General features: G+C 37.9%; 1 protein-coding gene across 1 annotated transcript in view; it reads left to right on the forward strand.

The window, feature by feature from the left end:
- The first annotated feature begins 297 nt into the window (after positions 1 to 297).
- The window catches only part of LOC140336249 (cadherin-related family member 3-like), a 33,792-nt gene continuing 16,030 nt past the window's right edge, over positions 298 to 18,059 (forward strand). Inside the window, exons 1-9 of the mRNA XM_072419242.1 lie at positions 298 to 374; positions 1,501 to 1,697; positions 5,417 to 5,582; positions 7,136 to 7,224; positions 12,033 to 12,133; positions 13,437 to 13,541; positions 14,259 to 14,449; positions 15,582 to 15,759; positions 17,299 to 17,458. Coding sequence (XP_072275343.1) covers positions 332 to 374; positions 1,501 to 1,697; positions 5,417 to 5,582; positions 7,136 to 7,224; positions 12,033 to 12,133; positions 13,437 to 13,541; positions 14,259 to 14,449; positions 15,582 to 15,759; positions 17,299 to 17,458 — 1,230 coding nt within the window. The 5' untranslated portion in view covers positions 298 to 331. The remainder of the gene's footprint in view (positions 375 to 1,500; positions 1,698 to 5,416; positions 5,583 to 7,135; positions 7,225 to 12,032; positions 12,134 to 13,436; positions 13,542 to 14,258; positions 14,450 to 15,581; positions 15,760 to 17,298; positions 17,459 to 18,059) is intronic.

The raw sequence follows: 18,059 nt of genomic DNA on the forward strand, positions 1-18,059 counted from the left end.
GTCAGTAACTGCAACTCTCATTTTTTTTGTTGGTTGCCTTTAAATGTAGAGTTTGAGTTATTGTAAATGCCAATGTTTACTCCGTCACAGATGAGCAGCTCTGGAGCCAGTTATCGTGAAATGAAATGGTGTCTAGGTAAACAAGTGTAGCAAGACTTTTCCAAAGTGTTATTCTTCCTAATTGTAACTGCATCCAAGACAAACCTTTAGGTGTATAGGGTTTTATTGATGGAGGTGTGCCCCACTTATATAACAGTCTATTAATTGCCGTGTATTAGATCACTTGCATTGTATGTACCTGTCACAAGCTCTGCTGGACAACATTCTCAGGATGTACTTGTTCCAGGTGGCAATATTACTCAGCAGTGCTCAAGGTGAGTGCAGGAAATCTTTATTCATGTAAACTCATTTTTTTTAAATCTAAGAATTTTTAAAAAAGTTTTTGGAGAAAATTAAACAACAATGACATACATGAGATAAGAACTTAAGGTCATACATAAAAGAGAAAAAAACAGCAGTACTTAAGACAGTAAACATAACAACGTGCAATCTGCCACATAGGGATTTAGGCTCCTCCGGGAAGCCAGCTATACAAGTTCCTTTGCTACAGTATAACTATGCTCAATCTATGAATGGATTGTTGCACATGTTACAGAGAATACTGTCTGCAATGCCCTAACCCTAAGCAGAACCATTATAAACATCAAAGACAATGCATCTATGCTGTCCAAGACTGATACATTTGTCAGAGTATGGTAAAATAAGAGAAAAAAGAAGGTAAGAAAAGGAGAAAGGGGGAAGTGGGGAGGGGGGTGTTAGACGACATCTCCATCCGGTGGCTCATACCATGGGTATAGTAATTGCTCCAGATCAGACAAGATCCGATGAGACCAATTGGTCCCATGGGGTCCAGAACGCATCAAATTTGTCTAGGCGATTATTCAACCTTGCCGACATTTGTTCTGTCAACCTGACATCTCCCACTCAAGACCTCAAATCCGAGAATGAAGGCAGGCAGCTTGATTTGCAGGGTAAAGCTATAAGGCATATGGTAGCTGTAAGGATATGTGCAATGACTAATACAAAGGGCTATATTATAAGACAGGAGATCTGACATTCCCTCAAAAAATCCCTAGTGGGAATCAATTATAGCAATTGAAACTCATGTCTGATTCACTGTTTTATAAAAAAAGATACCAAAGTGTTATTTTTCACTAAAACTTCATCCAGCCTCTAATTTCTTCCATTTGCTATTTTGAAAAGCCAATATAAAGAAAAAGTAGTGGTAAAGAGGCACTTCGGTTAACCATTTATTTGTTTGTACTAATATTTTTTATAGTGGACGTGGCAAGGGTCTATCATTTGCCTACATACCTTAGGCTAATCTGCAGTTGGGCATCAAAATACAAAACCAAGAAAAAATGGTTGGTTGGTGTAAAACATATTATATTATTCTTCCCCCAAATTGCAAAGAATTACTGACTTCTTGTCTTTTTTTAGTGCTTACAGCTGCACCAACACTGTTTCTACCCAGCAATGTGACCCTGTCTGAAGATGCCCCTCAGAGCACATTGGTTGCCAGGATTTCCGCCACAGCTGCTCAATTTGACAGAATAGTCGGTGCTCCTTTTATTGTAAACTCTAATCCAGTGGTTCACCCATTCATCATTATCCCCAAGGCTGCAAATAACTGGGAGGTAAAATATTTTAATCACATATACAGTTTGGATTATGGCAATATGAAGGGTATGTTCAAAAAGTGCATGATAGTGTTTTTCTTGAAAGGGACTGTGGTATAGCACTGGGGGTTACTCATGGTAACGGGATGCTTACAGGGCAGATTAGAGGCAGTAGACTCCAAAAGTTCAAAATAATAGCAGTTTTTATTTGTTTAGCCAGATGTTACAGCACACTCTCCAGCACTTCACAACAAAACAATAAACAGTAGCCAGCTGGGCATCTGGCTTGGTGCCCTCTCTTCCTAACTTATACAGTATATCAGTACTGTTAACTGACAACTTTCTAGTATTGTTTGGGCGCTGGCTTTCCTGGAACCCTCTGTCTCTCTCTCTCCAGCCTGGAACCCTCTGGCTCTCTCTCAGCCTGAAACCCCCTGGCTCCCTCCAGCCTGGAATCCTCTGGCTCTCTCCAGCCTGGAACCCTCTGGCTCTCTCTTCAGCCTGAAACCCTCTAGCTCTCTTTCAGCCTGGAATCCACTCTGGCTCCCTTCTCAGCCTCTTGCTGATCACTTTCCTCAGCCTCTTGCTGATCAATTCTCTCCTTCCTTGCACCTGAGTGCAGGTGCATATAACCCAAATCAGGATTGGATTGGGCCAAGGACCCCACCCTTCACTTCCCTTGGCCGGCTCCAGGGCCTTAAAGAACCTGGTTTCTTCCTAAAAACCTATACAAACATAATCACTTTCATTTCCCTGGAACCTTTAATGCACTTTCCCTGCCAATTTTGGGACACTCTGTCACAGGACCATAAGAAACACAGAAACAGTTCCATTGGTTTCCAATATTGGGTGGCGAGCCCTTTTGTTACTAAGCCAGGATTGAGAGACAGCAGCTACGCAAAGTATCAGTTGTTGCTTCTAAAAGGGATGAAGGGGGCTCTTAATAACATATTCTTGGCACCAGACATTTGATTCTATAGCCTAAAATTCATTTCTGTAGCCTAAGTACATTGCCCAAAAGAAAAAAATACCCCAAGACTTTTTGATCTAATAAGAAAAGACCCCAGGAGAGCAAAATAGCCTATGAACATTCAATCCTATTGCCCAATATTCATTACTACAGCCTAGGAACTTTCATTTAAAGGAAAACATTGGGACCTAAGAAATATAGCCTGTGAACATTCATTCAGAAGAGTAATACAGTCAGGACATTCAATTCTATAGTTTAACGTTCAATCCTATAGTATAAGAATATTCATTCCAAACAGTAAATAGAAGAGCATTTAATCTCAGGAGAATATTAAAACTTTCACCTAGAAGAGCTGAATACCCTATGATCCTATAGCTTAAGAACATATACTCAGAACAGAAAAAGCAACAGAACATTCATTTTTATAGTCCAATAAATACCTATTCAAAAGAGAACATTCAATCTTAGGGTAAAATAGCCAAAAGAACTTTCTATCAGAAGAGAAAATACTTTAATTTCATTAATTATTTAGATAGAATAGCATATGAATATACTCTCAAAAAAGAAAAATAACCTAAGGACATTCAATTAAACAAGAAAATACCCTCAGAACATTCAATCCCAAAAGAAAATATCTTAGGAACATTCAATCCTATAGACTAAGTACACTCAAAAGCGAAAATGTTCTTAGATCATTCATTCGTAGAAGAAATTTTTCTAAGGACATTCACACACATTAGAAAATCCTTTAAAAATCATCAGCCCAAATATCAACATAGGTTTGTGGAAATGGAGAACATTAAACAGCATAAGTTTGACTTTAACCCAAAATGAGATCAAACCGCATACTAGGTTTTATTCTTCTACCCAAACTACAAAACAAAATCTTGCCTTGAGTTTTGCTTTATTCCTTTGGTAGTTATCAAAGACGTAATCTTCATCCTAATGATTTGGAAGATTCAGAATTTCTACTAAGTGTAAGTAAGTAATGTGATTAAAAAAAAATCAATCCCGCTCTTTAATGCTTTCTCAGGTTGCACATAAAACAAGATCATTGATCTTTTAATAAGTTAATTACTGTAAATGACTCTCTTCACTTCCATTACTTACCCTGCAGCTTGTACAGATTGTATTCTGCAGAAAATATAGGTAAACCAGAATTATAAATGTAAATTTTACATTTCCAAAAAGGAAATGTCTGTGCTGTCCATGGTAACTCCTGATATCATGCACTGCAAAGGTGAAAAACTGGTATTGCATAAATAAATAAAGAGGAAAGAACGGCTCTTTATGACAACTACAGTGGTTTAGGAAATAGTTGTATTTCACACTTAGGATTTAAAGCTATACAGAGCTCAGCTAGGTTGCAAATCAATACATTTGCAGTGCACAAAAAGCATACAATCTTATCTCAAAAATAGGCATCAAGCATAGGTTTGTCTTTGTTCCCGATGCATTTTGCCGTATGGCTTTCTCAGGGAGAGTAGAGACGGTACTGGACATATACCATGAGGGACAGATAATTAGAAAAATACCATAATAATATTACAAGTAGAACAATTAGGGTGATAGCATAACCAAAAATACTACATATATAGGTAGAATTGTTACATCATGAAATATCAATCCTATAGATCTTATCCTTTAGATATTTCATGATGTAACAATTCTACCTATATATGTAGTATTTTTGGTTATGCTATCACCCTAACTGTTCTACTTGTACTATTATTATGTCATTTTTCTAATTATCTGTCTCTCAAAGTATATGTCAAGTTTGGTCTCTATTCTCCCCTGAGGAAGTCTCATGGCGAAATGTGTTGGGAAGGGAGACAAACCTATGCTTTACACCTTTTTGTATGCTTTTTGTGCACTCCAAATGTATCGATATGCAACCTAGTTGAGCTCTGTAGAGCTTTAAATCCTAAGTGTGAAAAACAACTATTTCCTAGTTGCCATAAAGAGCCGTTCTTTCCTCTTTATTTATTTACATGTTAATTTACATATTTTTGCAACATGGAAGCCATCTTTAACATAATACTTTTTTGCAAATGGCAAATTTGTAACATACTTCTCTCTTTGGTAATGGGGCAGCTGTGAGAATGGCTTTCCTATACCATGGCACCATTATTATATATCTAACAGTCTCTTTTTTAATGCAACACACTTTTGTTTCGCCTTCATACAATGGCAGGTGTTGAATAGGGCTTCATGTATGAGTTAGTTTGTATAAGTGTATTGGGAAAGATTGTGGGTGCAGATTGAGTGTGGGTATACAGAAATAAGTTAATACAGGTCATGTATAACAAACCTGGTCATTCCTTTATGTGTTATAAGAAGAAAAGTGAAAGAAGGTATAAACTATGTGTAGGATGCATAGTAAACCAGATTATTGCATCTGTGCACACAATGGACAGATGTCTCTCCGCTATTTGTTCTTCGGGGTTCTTCAGGGCCTGTGGCTAGCCTTGGAGATTATATGTGAGCGTTCACTGTGGGTCATTGCACTTTGCACATTATAGTTGCTCTTTGCACTGTCATATTGAATAAAACTGATAGCGCAATCATTATACTTTCCCTTTAGGTCCCATTTAGCAACATTATAGTATGACCTGATTAAAGGAATTAGATTCAAGCAGAATGTCTATTCAAGGGAGAGCTGTTTATGCAGGACTCAGATAAAATATGAAGGGAAATGTATTACATTAATTATTTTAATTTACATAATTTGGCTTTGACTTATCTTCGTCTTAATCTTTCTGTCTAGTTAATAACAACAAATGTGCCCAAGCTGAATTTTGAGGCCATACCGCTATATACTCTACAAATCCTGGTGGAGGACAGCAAAGGGACAACGGCTACACAGACAATTGTCATCGAAATTACTCATGTTAACAAGCCCCCGGTCTTCACTGGAACACTGGCCAATCAAGGTAATTCAGGGGAGGAAATGGAAGCTGTTCATGGGAGGACATTTAAATATTTTTTTCAAAAGGTTAGGAAATAGGTTTGTATTGATTGCAGCAGAAAAGTCCAGTTGTCATTCTTAAAGTTTTCCCTCAATTAAAGTAAAGGTTCACTTTACAGAAAGTCATAAAAGCATCCTTTAGTTACCATTCCTGTAAATCTTTTCTGTACACACAGCACCATTCTGTTCTATGGAGAGGGAAGGGGGAGAACAAGCAAGTGGCACCCCTTCACTTTTATTGCATTCATCTTCTTTTGGTCGTTCATCGTCTGTTGTTCAGGGATTCATCAGGACTGATCCAAAAACAAAGTTGATCGGCCTCTGTAACATCAAGCAAGCTCCTGCATGCCATTATGTGACAGTGCCTGGTCATTGGCCAACAAAGCACCAACTTGGAGACTATACAGGTCTTCCTCCTTTTACAAAGCAAAAAGAAAAAAAAAGGAAATAGAATGCATGCATGTGAGTTACAGAATTTCAGTTCTGCTTAAGGGCTTCCAATGACTTATTATAAAACTGTAACAAGCATATAGTAAGAATAGAGTAGGTGGAGGTTTTCTTTAATGAAGATTGTTACTGGTGGAGGATATCGGGTTGCAGAATGATTGATCAATACGAGACCCTTTTCTATAGGGGGTCTGTAGGATCCCTTCTCATGGCCACTGTCTGGACTCTCACGGTTGTACACAGAGCCAGATCAAGAGATCTTCTACTACCAGCTTCTACATTACATGATGCCATCTGCCAGTGACCAGCAAAGGAGGACAGTTGTAGGTCAAAAATCTGCATTAGGCCCAATAGGTCCGTAGTTACCCCACTGAGGATGGCAAAAGTTAATTTGGAGTAGAGATATAAACAACTAAAGTTATATCAATATATGCAATGTATGTATAAATTCATCTAGAAAAGACAACATTCTGTGCTGGCTACATTTACTCTGAGGAAGCGCATTCTCTGCGAAACGCATTGCTGCTTTATTAGAGTTGACTGTTTCAATTTTTGGTCATCTTCTTAGAAAATAACCTGTTCTGTGCTTCTGCAATACTATGAATATCTTTCAATTCATATGTCAATTTATCATGATTTATATATGGCTAGTAGGTTTATTGGACCAGTTATGTTTTGGTATTTGTTGGTGCTGCCATGCCATGGGTTTTGGTCATCTCTCTTTTTTTCTTTTTGGACTAAAGTTATGAAAAATCTTAACTAACTTTAAAAATTCGAGCTTGAACCCATCATTTTCTACCTCCCAAGCCTTCCCATTAGCTCTTTTTAATGTGACAAGTGGCTTTACTGATCAATACAGTGTCTTGAGATGCAGGAGTCTCAAAATCTTTGAGATTTTCATATAAATACAGCCACTTCTATCTCCGCATCTACAGTTCATTTTGACATGGGATTTTCACTGACCTGTAACCTCTTCTAATGTGCTTTTCCCCCACTTGCTCAGTTTAATCCATCCAGGTTTTTGACATCAAATCTTCAGCAGTAAATATTCTCTAAACTTTTTTCTGTCAGATGCTGAGCTGTATATAGCTGAAAACACAGCAGTTTCCACAGTCATTTACAAAGTTGCAGCCAAGGACCCAGATAATGATGTGCTGCAGGTAATATCACGGCGGTTGTAAAGCATTATGTGATGGCGGTACATGACACAATGCCGATGAGTTTTCCTCAGAACTGCTTACTGGCAAAACCTTGAGAATGGAATCATTTGTTAGAGTAATAATTTGGAATTTATTTTCTTGCTTTTGTCTATTAATCTATTTAGTCTTATTGATGAAGATTAGTTTTTTTGCTTCATTTAAAGGAAAATGTATCACATTGCTAACACTATGCTGCTGTATTGTTACTATATTTTATTTTTAGTAGTGGCAACATAATACATAGAGTGCCAAGATAAGCCCCTGATTATAAAACCCTGGAACTGGTACACTAAGGGGGCCATTTATAATGAAGAAAATCAGACATTCATTGAAACGTTAGCTGTTGGAGAACCTTCCAAACCCATGCTTGATTCACCATCAGAGAATGTATTAGTGAATACCAGATTTACAGATTTATAAAAAGACAAATAGACTTCTAAGTGTATTTTCTGTTTTAAAAAGAAGTTACGTTTTCATTCCCAAATACACATATTCTGCCCCCCTTGACCTGCAGGGAGGTAAATACAGATACACATTCCCAGACCATCAATGCACCCATGTATTTCTCCACTGACAGCCACTGCACCCTCACTGATTGCAACAGCACCCACACACTTCAACATTGAAGGCAACTGCACCCACACACTTCTACATTTACAGTACAGCTCCACTTACTACCATTGCGGACATTTACTTCTTCACTATCAACCACTTCACCAATGCATCTCTCCAATGACAACCCTTGCACCTGTGCACTTCTTCACTGACACACATACTGCCTATCATTGTGCCCCACACTTTGTACTGACAGCAACTGCAATGGCACTCTTCTTCACTGACAACGGGTTAGGGCTACACCCCCTGGCAGGTGGCACAGGATTTCCTGAAAGTCCAGTGGCCTCTGTACTACTTTGCTGCAGGGAGAACACCAGGCCATAGCTCCCGGTGTAGGGACAACCAAAATCAGCTACTGAGTGGAATGCCAGCAAAAGGCCAGAGGTCACGACAGGCAAGCATGGTTCAGATTCAAGCAGGGGTCAGGGTAGCCAGCAGACAAGCGTAGTCGAGGTCTAGGCACAAGACGAGAATCTGAAAAGACATAATTTAGTGGAGTATAGCAAGTCTTAAATAGCAAGGCTGAGGATCCAGCAACCAGAGCCTGGAACCAAAGAGATATAAATAAGGCTATCAGTCAATAGCAGGACAAGAGTGGAACCAGGAACTAGTGCAGGGGATGCTAAGAAAGACACATCTTTGTACAGCTAAAGGGAGGCTGAGGAAGCTGCAAGTTGCTGAAGAGATGATCTGCGGGCGGAGTGGTAACATAACCACTGCAACTAACTGTACCCACACATTTTTCCATTTACAGCTACTGCACCTTCACATCTCACATACTGTCACTGCACCCAAACTTTTCTTTGTTGACAACTACTGCCATCGTGCCTTTCTTCATTCACAGCCATTGCACCTGCACATGCCCCCTTTTTCATCAGCTTAGGCCTACCTTTCCTTTATAGTCACACTGTCCTGTTGAGCCGTCATGTCTCTTGTATCATCACCAATCAATAACGCTGTCATGCCTGTTAGGGCAGTACATATGATGGAGAAGGGTGAAGCATCTTAGATGGAAGGGATGGAAGAGAGAGGGCATATTAAATAAGAGAAGGTGAAATATACATACAGATAATTTGGATTTTCTATGAGTTTTACTACAAACCAAACAAACTGATATCTTTTATAGATGAGATGGTACTTTGGAGGCTTGTTGCTCTTTTAATACGTGATACAAAAAACTAATTTTAGGTTCATGGGACTTTAGGGTGAATGGGAATAAAACAAGGATATAAAACAGAAAGATCTTATTGCTGGAGTCCTTAAAATATGTAAAACAATCCTATGGGAGGCTTAGCCTTGATTATTTGAATTCATTAAATGAAGGGTTCACCTTTGCATTCCACTCTTAGTAAATAAAAGATTTTCCAGCTCTATGATGACGTAGTTCATTATAAATGCTAACAGCTTTGTTCTGACTTACTTTCCTGTTGGTAGAAGCTTTGTCTTTACTACGGCCATTTCACATTAATACTTAGAACACACAGCAACAGGTTACCAAGAAACACTCTATTCACAATATCAAAAGCGAAGCGACTGATGATGTCAGATATCCATAGAGATTCTAATCTTTTGTGTCATTAAAGTGCTTTTTACAGACACCAAAGAAATTTCATTTGTGTGTTTGTTATTCATACACTTAATGTATGATATTGTGCTACAGGAAATGAGAAAGTATTATTTAATGAGCAATGCCAGACAAAGAACATAATGCAAAGTTTAAATACATAAACTGTATGTTTAGTACTGGAGATGCAACTTTTATTATAATCAGAGGCTGTAAAGCTTCTCCCTTTCATTCTATAGTTATAAAGCAATCACTGTTCCCCATGTTGTGACAAAGGACTTACAGTGGAACTAAACTAAACATGGTGAGAGGGTAGCTTCTTTATTGCAGAAGGGACAGGAGATGTCTATTCTGCAATAAAATAAACTTACCTTCCTGTTCACAATTTTTGTAATGAACTTCTGCAGTGGCCGGGTTAGGTGTGTCCCAACGCTACGCTGGGTCCCCCGGACACCGTCGAGGTGTCACCACGTGTTGCTGCCCTCCGGAAGGGATGGTAAGGCGTGGTGCACCCCAATGGGAAATTGGTCCAGAGAGTCAGGGTCTGCAGTAAACCAGGGTGCTCTTTTACTGGAGGAATTCAGGCACAAAACAATACAGGCAAGGCATTAGGGTGGCTTCTCCAGTCTCCTCCCTGGCAGAAGAAGGGTTTGATGCTAAGGAAAGGCCTGAGCTAGCTGTCCCTCTCTCTTCAGAAGGCTGGTACCCTGGTCCAAGGCTGGTGATCCAGAGTCTGTGGCAGCAAATCCCAGTCTCAGCGTCTTCTTCTGGTCACTCAGTAGTCTGGCAGAGTCTCCTCTTCCAAGCACTGGTCCCTAACTGCTACACACTAGAGGCTCTGACTGCTCTCCTTATATACAGTTTTTGCTAGACTAGAACCTTCTGGAAGGTGGAGTGGAGAAGCTCAGCACAAACAGATACATTGTTTCAGCTCCTGTCTGGTATAGACTTACATTAGAACGTCAATGATACCCAATGGCAATGACACAGCAGGTTTTCCAGAAATAAACAAGTTTCCAGACATATCAACAGAGCTACAACTAGACATTTAAAAGGTCAGACTGTCTGCTTATTGGTGGTAAACAAGTCAGGATTTTTCCCTCCAAAATTTGGTAAACAAGTCTAGATTTTTCCCTCCAAAACATGGTGGTAAACAACGTCTGTTTTTTTACCTCCAAAACATAGTCTTCTTTAAACCCAATGGCAGCTGTGGAAAATACCAGCTTTCTAATAGTCTCTCAGTATTCATTAACCCTTTCCACAGAGCCATGTAAATGTAGTGATAATGAACAGGCTATATATATTACAACACATTAATGCAATTATACAGTATTAAACAGTGCAAGTTAACCCTTTTAGGTGAAATAAAGGTGAATTTTAGGTGCAAGTTAACCCTTATGTTTTAACTTAACATAAGGGGAAATAGGCAAATATCCACAAATGTCCAAATGTCAACGTACTCCTTGCTCCAGGGCACTACACTTCAGCTCTCCATCACTGGCGCCAACATCTTCGCCCAGTTCTCTTTTGGGTTCATGATTTTTGGCCAGCTTGATTGGTCAGGCGAGAATAAGGACCTCCCGCACATACGCAAGAAAGTTCATTCATGTAGGCGGAGCCGCACATGCACAGCTCAGTGTTCATTAAGGAAAAGATTGTGTAAAGGCAGGTAAGTTTGTTTTATTTAAGAAGAGATGTTGCCAGTCCTTTCTGCAATAAAGAACCTGCACGCTCACATTTTTTTATTATTTAAGTAAAGTTTCACTTTAAATTGTATGTAAGGCCTAACAATGAAGTTTTTCTAAAAAAAAAAAAACTGTTGATCATGTAAGATAGCATTCATCACTTTCATAGAGGTCACCACCCAATAGAAATCAGAGTGTTTGTTTCAAATATACCGATCACCACTTTCAAAGTGATTACATTTTCTGAAAAGTAGTGTGGGTGGCCATAATGGGAGTGATTGTGGGGAGTACACCGCTTCCAAATATAGAGAATGATGTCATTTCAGATTGGTACTTTAGTGTGAATAAAGTAAGGCAATCAAAGCAATGATCACCACCATAAAAAATCTGCTTTTAATAAAGCTTTTGGTATTAAAGCGATCATCAGATTTAAAAATAGAGAACTAACCAATTGCCAATACTTTGTAAATGTGCCCCTTATGTTTGTGTTGTAACTAATCAGAGCTGTGATCAATCAGATCATCAAAAATCTGTGTATTGTTACTCACAAAGAGAACATAAGGTTTGAATATATCTCTATTGGATTAGCAGGTATTTTTATTGTACTTGCTAGGTCTTTAAATGGATAAAACGTGCATGTATTGCAAAGATATACTGCATGCTTTTTTACTTATCTGGACTGACATACACTATAATTCTATCATGTAAAACAGCTTTGCAGTTCAGGAACAACATTCAGTCCCAAACACATCCCATAGGGACAATGACCGGGCCACACTTCAAAGTTTGAGCCATTTATTACTTGTTACTAAAGAAGTAAAAAAATGCTATGGCTTTGGGCTTTATTAAAGTACAATACTGTAAAAAAATTCATTTTAAATTCATGTTACCTAATCTATTTACAGTATTCTATCAGGATTACTCCAGGCAACTCTGGCTTTCTAATTGACAACACAGGAACCATCTCAACCACTGAAATGTTTGATTATGAAAGTAACACCCAAAGGTAATTGATGTGTTTTAGTTTGTAGTAAAGCCCGAGTGAGGTCAGGAGTTCTGACCTGCAGGCTTGGTCTGGGAGTAAAATATATCTAGTATAAGGATATGGTTTAGTTATGGTTGTTATTTCTAGAACAGTGCGTTGTCTAAGACAGCCATTCTCAACCAGGGCTCTGTAGAACCTCTGGCTTCTTACAAAGGTTACTATGGGTTCCTTGAACTGTGGCTGATTGACCTCCTATTCGATCATTCTGTGTTATTTTAGCCCACATTCTAGAGGGAAATTCTTTCCACTAGCTCTGTGGTCCCCAACCTTTTGGAGCTTGCGGAACACTAAATCCACAGACTCCGGACCGCACAGCCGTGTGTCACTCAAAGGGGAAGAAACTTCCCCCAGACTGACGTCATGATACCAGAACCTGCCACTCTCCCATCACAAGTCTGAGCCAGTCCAGAGACACAACCCGCCCACTGCCCTGAGCCTGCACACCTTACAGGGGACATGGCCTGTTGCTCTGGCTGGTGCACCCCCCAGCAGGGTCAGGAGAAGGACCCTGCTTGGGGGGGCACACCACCGCTGGTCTCCGTGCCCTTGAGGGCCAGGTGTCAGATGGCTGTGGCCCACAAGTGGGACCGGGGGTTGGGGACTCCTGCATTACCTATCAATTTAAGAGGCTTTTTTTCTATTGAGCCCCCCAAAAATGGTTTCAGTAGGGGTTGTCTAAGACCTGACAATTATTTCAAAGGTTTCTTAGGGGTAAGAAGGTTGAAAAAGACTGGTCTAGGTGGCTCCTATACATGGGAATATGGATGGTAGACCATAGGATGTTAGGAAGGAGAGGACACCACCTAAATTGTAAATAAATTGGGATTCCAGGGGATTCCCCTTCATCAATGCTGCAGTATTAAAACTGTTTGCATTACTATAGCTCTAATGAAAGGGCCAATTGGTGCCCCCTAAATAACTCAGCCTGGCCATAAACCTAAAAATAGCATATTTTATGTACATTTAGTGTTGCTCTTCTTCTCTTTTTTTATATCCGAAAACATCAAAGTAATTGGATCAATGATGGCAGGCTGAAATTTCCCTTTAAAGAAGAAATCCTCATTTACCCTATTATACCAGGTTCCAACTTTCAATATTTTCAGACACTGAAAAGAAGATTTTAATTAGCTGCTAAGGACAAGAAAGCCTTTTCTTGGATTCTTTAGGGAAAACAGCTATTGTCCTCAAACTAATTTTAGGTTGTAAAATGCCAAAAAGATAAATGTTTTCTCTATAACTCATTATATAATTTATTATCTTTCAGCTATACTCTTACAGTAACTATAAGTGATGGAACTCTTTCAAGATCAGCAAACATAAAGGTCTATATCACTAATATAAATGACAATGAGCCAACTTTGACTTGTGTGTAAGTATGTTGTGGGGTGTCAGACTTGAATGTGTGCAGTGCATTAAATTATTTTGTGAGGTGGTGTCAAATAAAGGGGAGTTTAGATGGTTCATAGTCTTTGTATAGCCTCTAGCCTGCTATACAAACTGAGTCAATTGCAGGCAATATGATTGGTCTTCAGCAAGAAAGAGGTTTTCCAATATGTTGAAAAATATATGCAGTTGCTCTCAGCAATTCTTCTCATTTACTATGGAAGAAGCCATGGCCACCTTGCAGCATATGTATTATGTAGGTATGGATAGAAAAAGTCAGGCACACTCTAATTAGTAGTATCATTGCCACACCAGCCAAGAATTTTGTACTTGAGCAATGCTGGAACACTAATATGCCTGAATTGAAGACTCAACACTTCCAAAGTCATCCTACGCTCATACTAGACTTTGCTTGACCGTGTGCTGAGCAGCGTCTCCTGGCCAGGCTTGGATTCTTTAGATGTTCAACTCAACCCAACCATGGTTGTCCATACAGGGCTGAAATAATAATACCAAGCAGAATCGACCTTAAAAACTCAAACAGGAAGAGTGGAAGGAATTTATCCAAGAGTTTTTTCTAAGATATAGAAATGACTATTCAACCACACAATGGTCTATGAGATTGTAGGGTTTTCTTCCAAGTCTGTAGAGCAAAGTAAACATATTGGATTATTTATATATATATTGTGCCTTCCCTACACAGCTTATCCAGTATCACAGAAAGAGGAAACAGCACAAGGACAGAACGTTCTGGGAACACAGCTAACATCCAGCTGATTGAGGAACTTCCCATTGGAACAACAGTTAACACTTGCACTGGCTTTGATGCTGATCTAATGAATGATCTCACATTTTATTTGGATCCTGGGAATCCATATTTTTCTATTCACAAAGGTACTTACATAGAAACCTTCCCTTGTTTCTTTCTACTGATCCTAATATTTAAATTTAATTAATCTAGATTGATATTGTCAAAGCATTATTGATCTAATTTTTTCTATGAAAAATGAATGCTTTTTAATGGTATTGGTAAGTTGCAAGTCAACCACATTCTTGGTTTCATCCTTCAGCTGTACAGTTTAGTTAGTTCTGCATCTTCATTTTAATTCTAGCTTAATATCTAACATCATGCACCTAGCTAATAGGGGTCTTTGTGGCAGAAGAATGGGTCCCAGAATGGTTTAAGGAGTTTCACTAACCGCAGAAGCCATAAAGAGCCCATTGTACACATTTAAGTGTTTTTATATTTTGGAAAGCCTAGATAATGGTAAAACCATGGAAAGTGTTTTTATCATTCGCACCCTATGTAAATGACAAGCCTTTTCTTTTTGTTCTGCAGAAACACTGTTCAGGAAGCATAGATTAAAAATTGGCAAAGTAGAAACTCCCAATTTCTATCTTCCCTATTTATGTAGTAATAAAGAAAGAAATGCAATACATAAAGACCATAAGATCCATAAGATCATAGCAATAAAGAGTGTATATATGAATATATATATATATATATATATATATATATATATATATATATATATATATATAACTTTTTCTTTCATCTTCCCTTTCCTTTAAAGTGGAACTAAACCTTTTTTAAAAATAAAAAATGAAATGCAATCAGGCAGGTTTATTGCAAAAGGGACAAGTGCATTAAATAACTTTACCTGCCAGATCCCAATTTTACAAATACATTATAAATACATTTACCGGTCCCTATTCTGTCACTTGTGTCATCTTCTTTCTTCACTTTTTATGTACAGACTTCGCCTGTCCCTTTCTTGATGTCCTACCTGTGCATGTCAGACCTTTGCAGTGAGACTACCTCTTCCAAACAGTATATACCCTTCTCAACAGCATATTGGCGTGGCCTAGGCTTTTCTACTTTTGGCTACTTTCCAAAAAATGTACTGTAAAATTGGACATCTTTTGTTTTGGTGGATCTAAAATGTTTTAACTGATTTAACTGGAAAGTTCCATTAGGCTATAGATTTTTATTTGATAATGTTGAAAAGTCATTTCTTTCCTTTAGAGACAGGAAGTGTGATCATAATATCCACGATGGACAGTGATGCTTTTGGGTTTGTCAACATTCAGTCTTATACTGTAAAAGTTTGTGACCGTGACAATAAATGTGCATCAATATTGGTCATTGCAACCATCCTTCCGATTAATGACAACCCTCCATTCTGCGATCAGTATTTGTACAGGTGAGGTGTACAAGTTCTTTTGGATGTTAAATGCGTTCATAAAATTGGAAATATCTGTTTTAGTATGTGCATTGTGCTTTCTTGCATTTGCCACATCCATAGTTTGAAAAAAACTTAGTCCTCCTGGTGCTGCAATTGCAGTGGAATTCCAATCAAAACTGTATATTTCATTTACATAAATTAGAGAACATCTGGACCCTTTACCAGGTTTCCTTTCCTTGCGTTTGTTCCCAATTATATTTCCATGCATGTCAAGGTGACGCTAATAGAAAAAGGCAAGGAATATATATGGGCTTTTTAACCTGCCAGCAATATCTCAAACATTATATACATCCAACATATTATACATACATTATACATCCAACATATTTAATAAAATAAGATTTTTTTTTCATTGAGTTGCAAAAGACTTTATGAATATCACATAAAACAACAACAATTCGTTCACTTTGACATAGAATATTAAACCTCCACTTATGCACTTAATATTCACTGCTATTAGCATGTTTCCATGGAATATACACATACTTATTTAAAGTTTTTTTTTTCTTGTGTCTTGAAATGACGATACAAGTAGTCCCCGGGTTACATAAGAGATAGGGAATGTAGGTTTGTTCTTAAGTTGAATTTGTATGTAAGTTGAAACAGGTACATTATTTTAATGAATGCAATTAGGACTGATGTTTGTCTCAACATATTATTAGGCATTCCATCCATATTATTTCATTCCATCCATTTGAATGAAACTTTTAAAAAACGGGCAATTGGCAAGTCATGAACTACATACAGATGTGAATAAACCTTCCATGATCATTCAGATATTCCACGAAGCACATTACAGTCACCCCTGAGGAAGCCTTGTAATAGCGAAATGCTTTTGGAATACAGACGACTGCGACTAATTACTGAACACTTGAATGTGTAGTTAATTATTACGAATACTTTGTTTAGTGCAATTTCTGGCACGTTATACAATATTATTGACCCTGTTAGGCCAATTGTTAACGTGTGACAATATCAAAAATTATTGCGTAAAATAGCAACTTTTTGCTAAAAAAGAAACACTGTTTACCTGCACTTTTTTGCAAAACCTGCTTTGTTTTATAACTAGTGTCCAATGTCTAGTTACATAAACTTGTATTTATAATAATGGTATCTTCTTCTGAGTATAGGTTTAGCCAAAGTTTCTAAGATGTCTCTTTTACTTGAAAAGCTAAACGGATCCACCAAATTAATCAATGGGACATTAATTTTTTTGCTCATGCCATTTTGATCAAAACAAATTGACCTCTATGTGTAGCAAGTTTTTATGCTCCCTGTCCCCATTTGCTAAATTTACTTTCTTTGTATAACTGGCAATGTAAAATGTTATGTTTGCTCCCAACTGTTATTTGTAGCAGCTGTCAAACCTGGAATACTATTTAGCCCTGGTATTCAACATTCAGTGATATAGTTACTTACTATCTTATTATATGTTATGTTTTTATATATTATTATGTTTTTATATATTATATATCATATATTATTATGTTTTTATAGTTTTACCAATCCAGAAACTATTAAAGGAGGCACAATTGTTGCAACATTGAATTGCCATGACCCAGATGTTCCTCCGAATCCTTTAACATATCTTCCCAGCAATGGCCCAATTGGACCAGGCAAATTATTTGAACAAACAAATAATCCAAATGTTGTAAAGGTGAGATGGTGTTTCTTTCAACCAGATATGCCACAAATAGTTTATAGGTAAATATTTGTAATAATATTTTTTTTCAACAAGCAGTTGTAATGTTCCACACTTACTTGAGCACTTATCCTTCACTTAGGAGATGTGAAATTGTGCCTGTAAAGCCAAGCCTAAGCCAATCTGATAAACAATGGCCATGAGGAACAATCGATCACTGTATATACTCAAGTATAAGCCAAGATTTTACTTTTTAATGTGTAAATGCTAGAAAAGATGATCTCGCTTTATACTAGGGTTACACCACTAGATGACACTGTATCCTCATGTAAAGGGTGTAACAAACTCTTGCCATTGAAGACCTTCAGCCTGATTTATTAAAGCTCTCTATGGCTGGAGAAGATATATTTTCATCAGTGAATTTGGTGATACAGCAAACCTGTAATAGATCTGGTCCAGGTTTTAAAACATTTGCTAATAAAATAATTTCCAGGTTTGCTGGATCACTGAGGTTCACTTATAAAAGTGGATCTTCTAAAGCTTGAGAGAGCTTTAATAAATTGGGCCTATTATTAGAGTTTGTTGCACACTTTCCATGAGGAAACAGCACCTTCAG

Source organism: Pyxicephalus adspersus, chromosome 8, assembly GCF_032062135.1.
Source record: "Pyxicephalus adspersus chromosome 8, UCB_Pads_2.0, whole genome shotgun sequence".
In the NCBI taxonomy this organism is placed as follows: domain Eukaryota; kingdom Metazoa; phylum Chordata; class Amphibia; order Anura; family Pyxicephalidae; genus Pyxicephalus; species Pyxicephalus adspersus.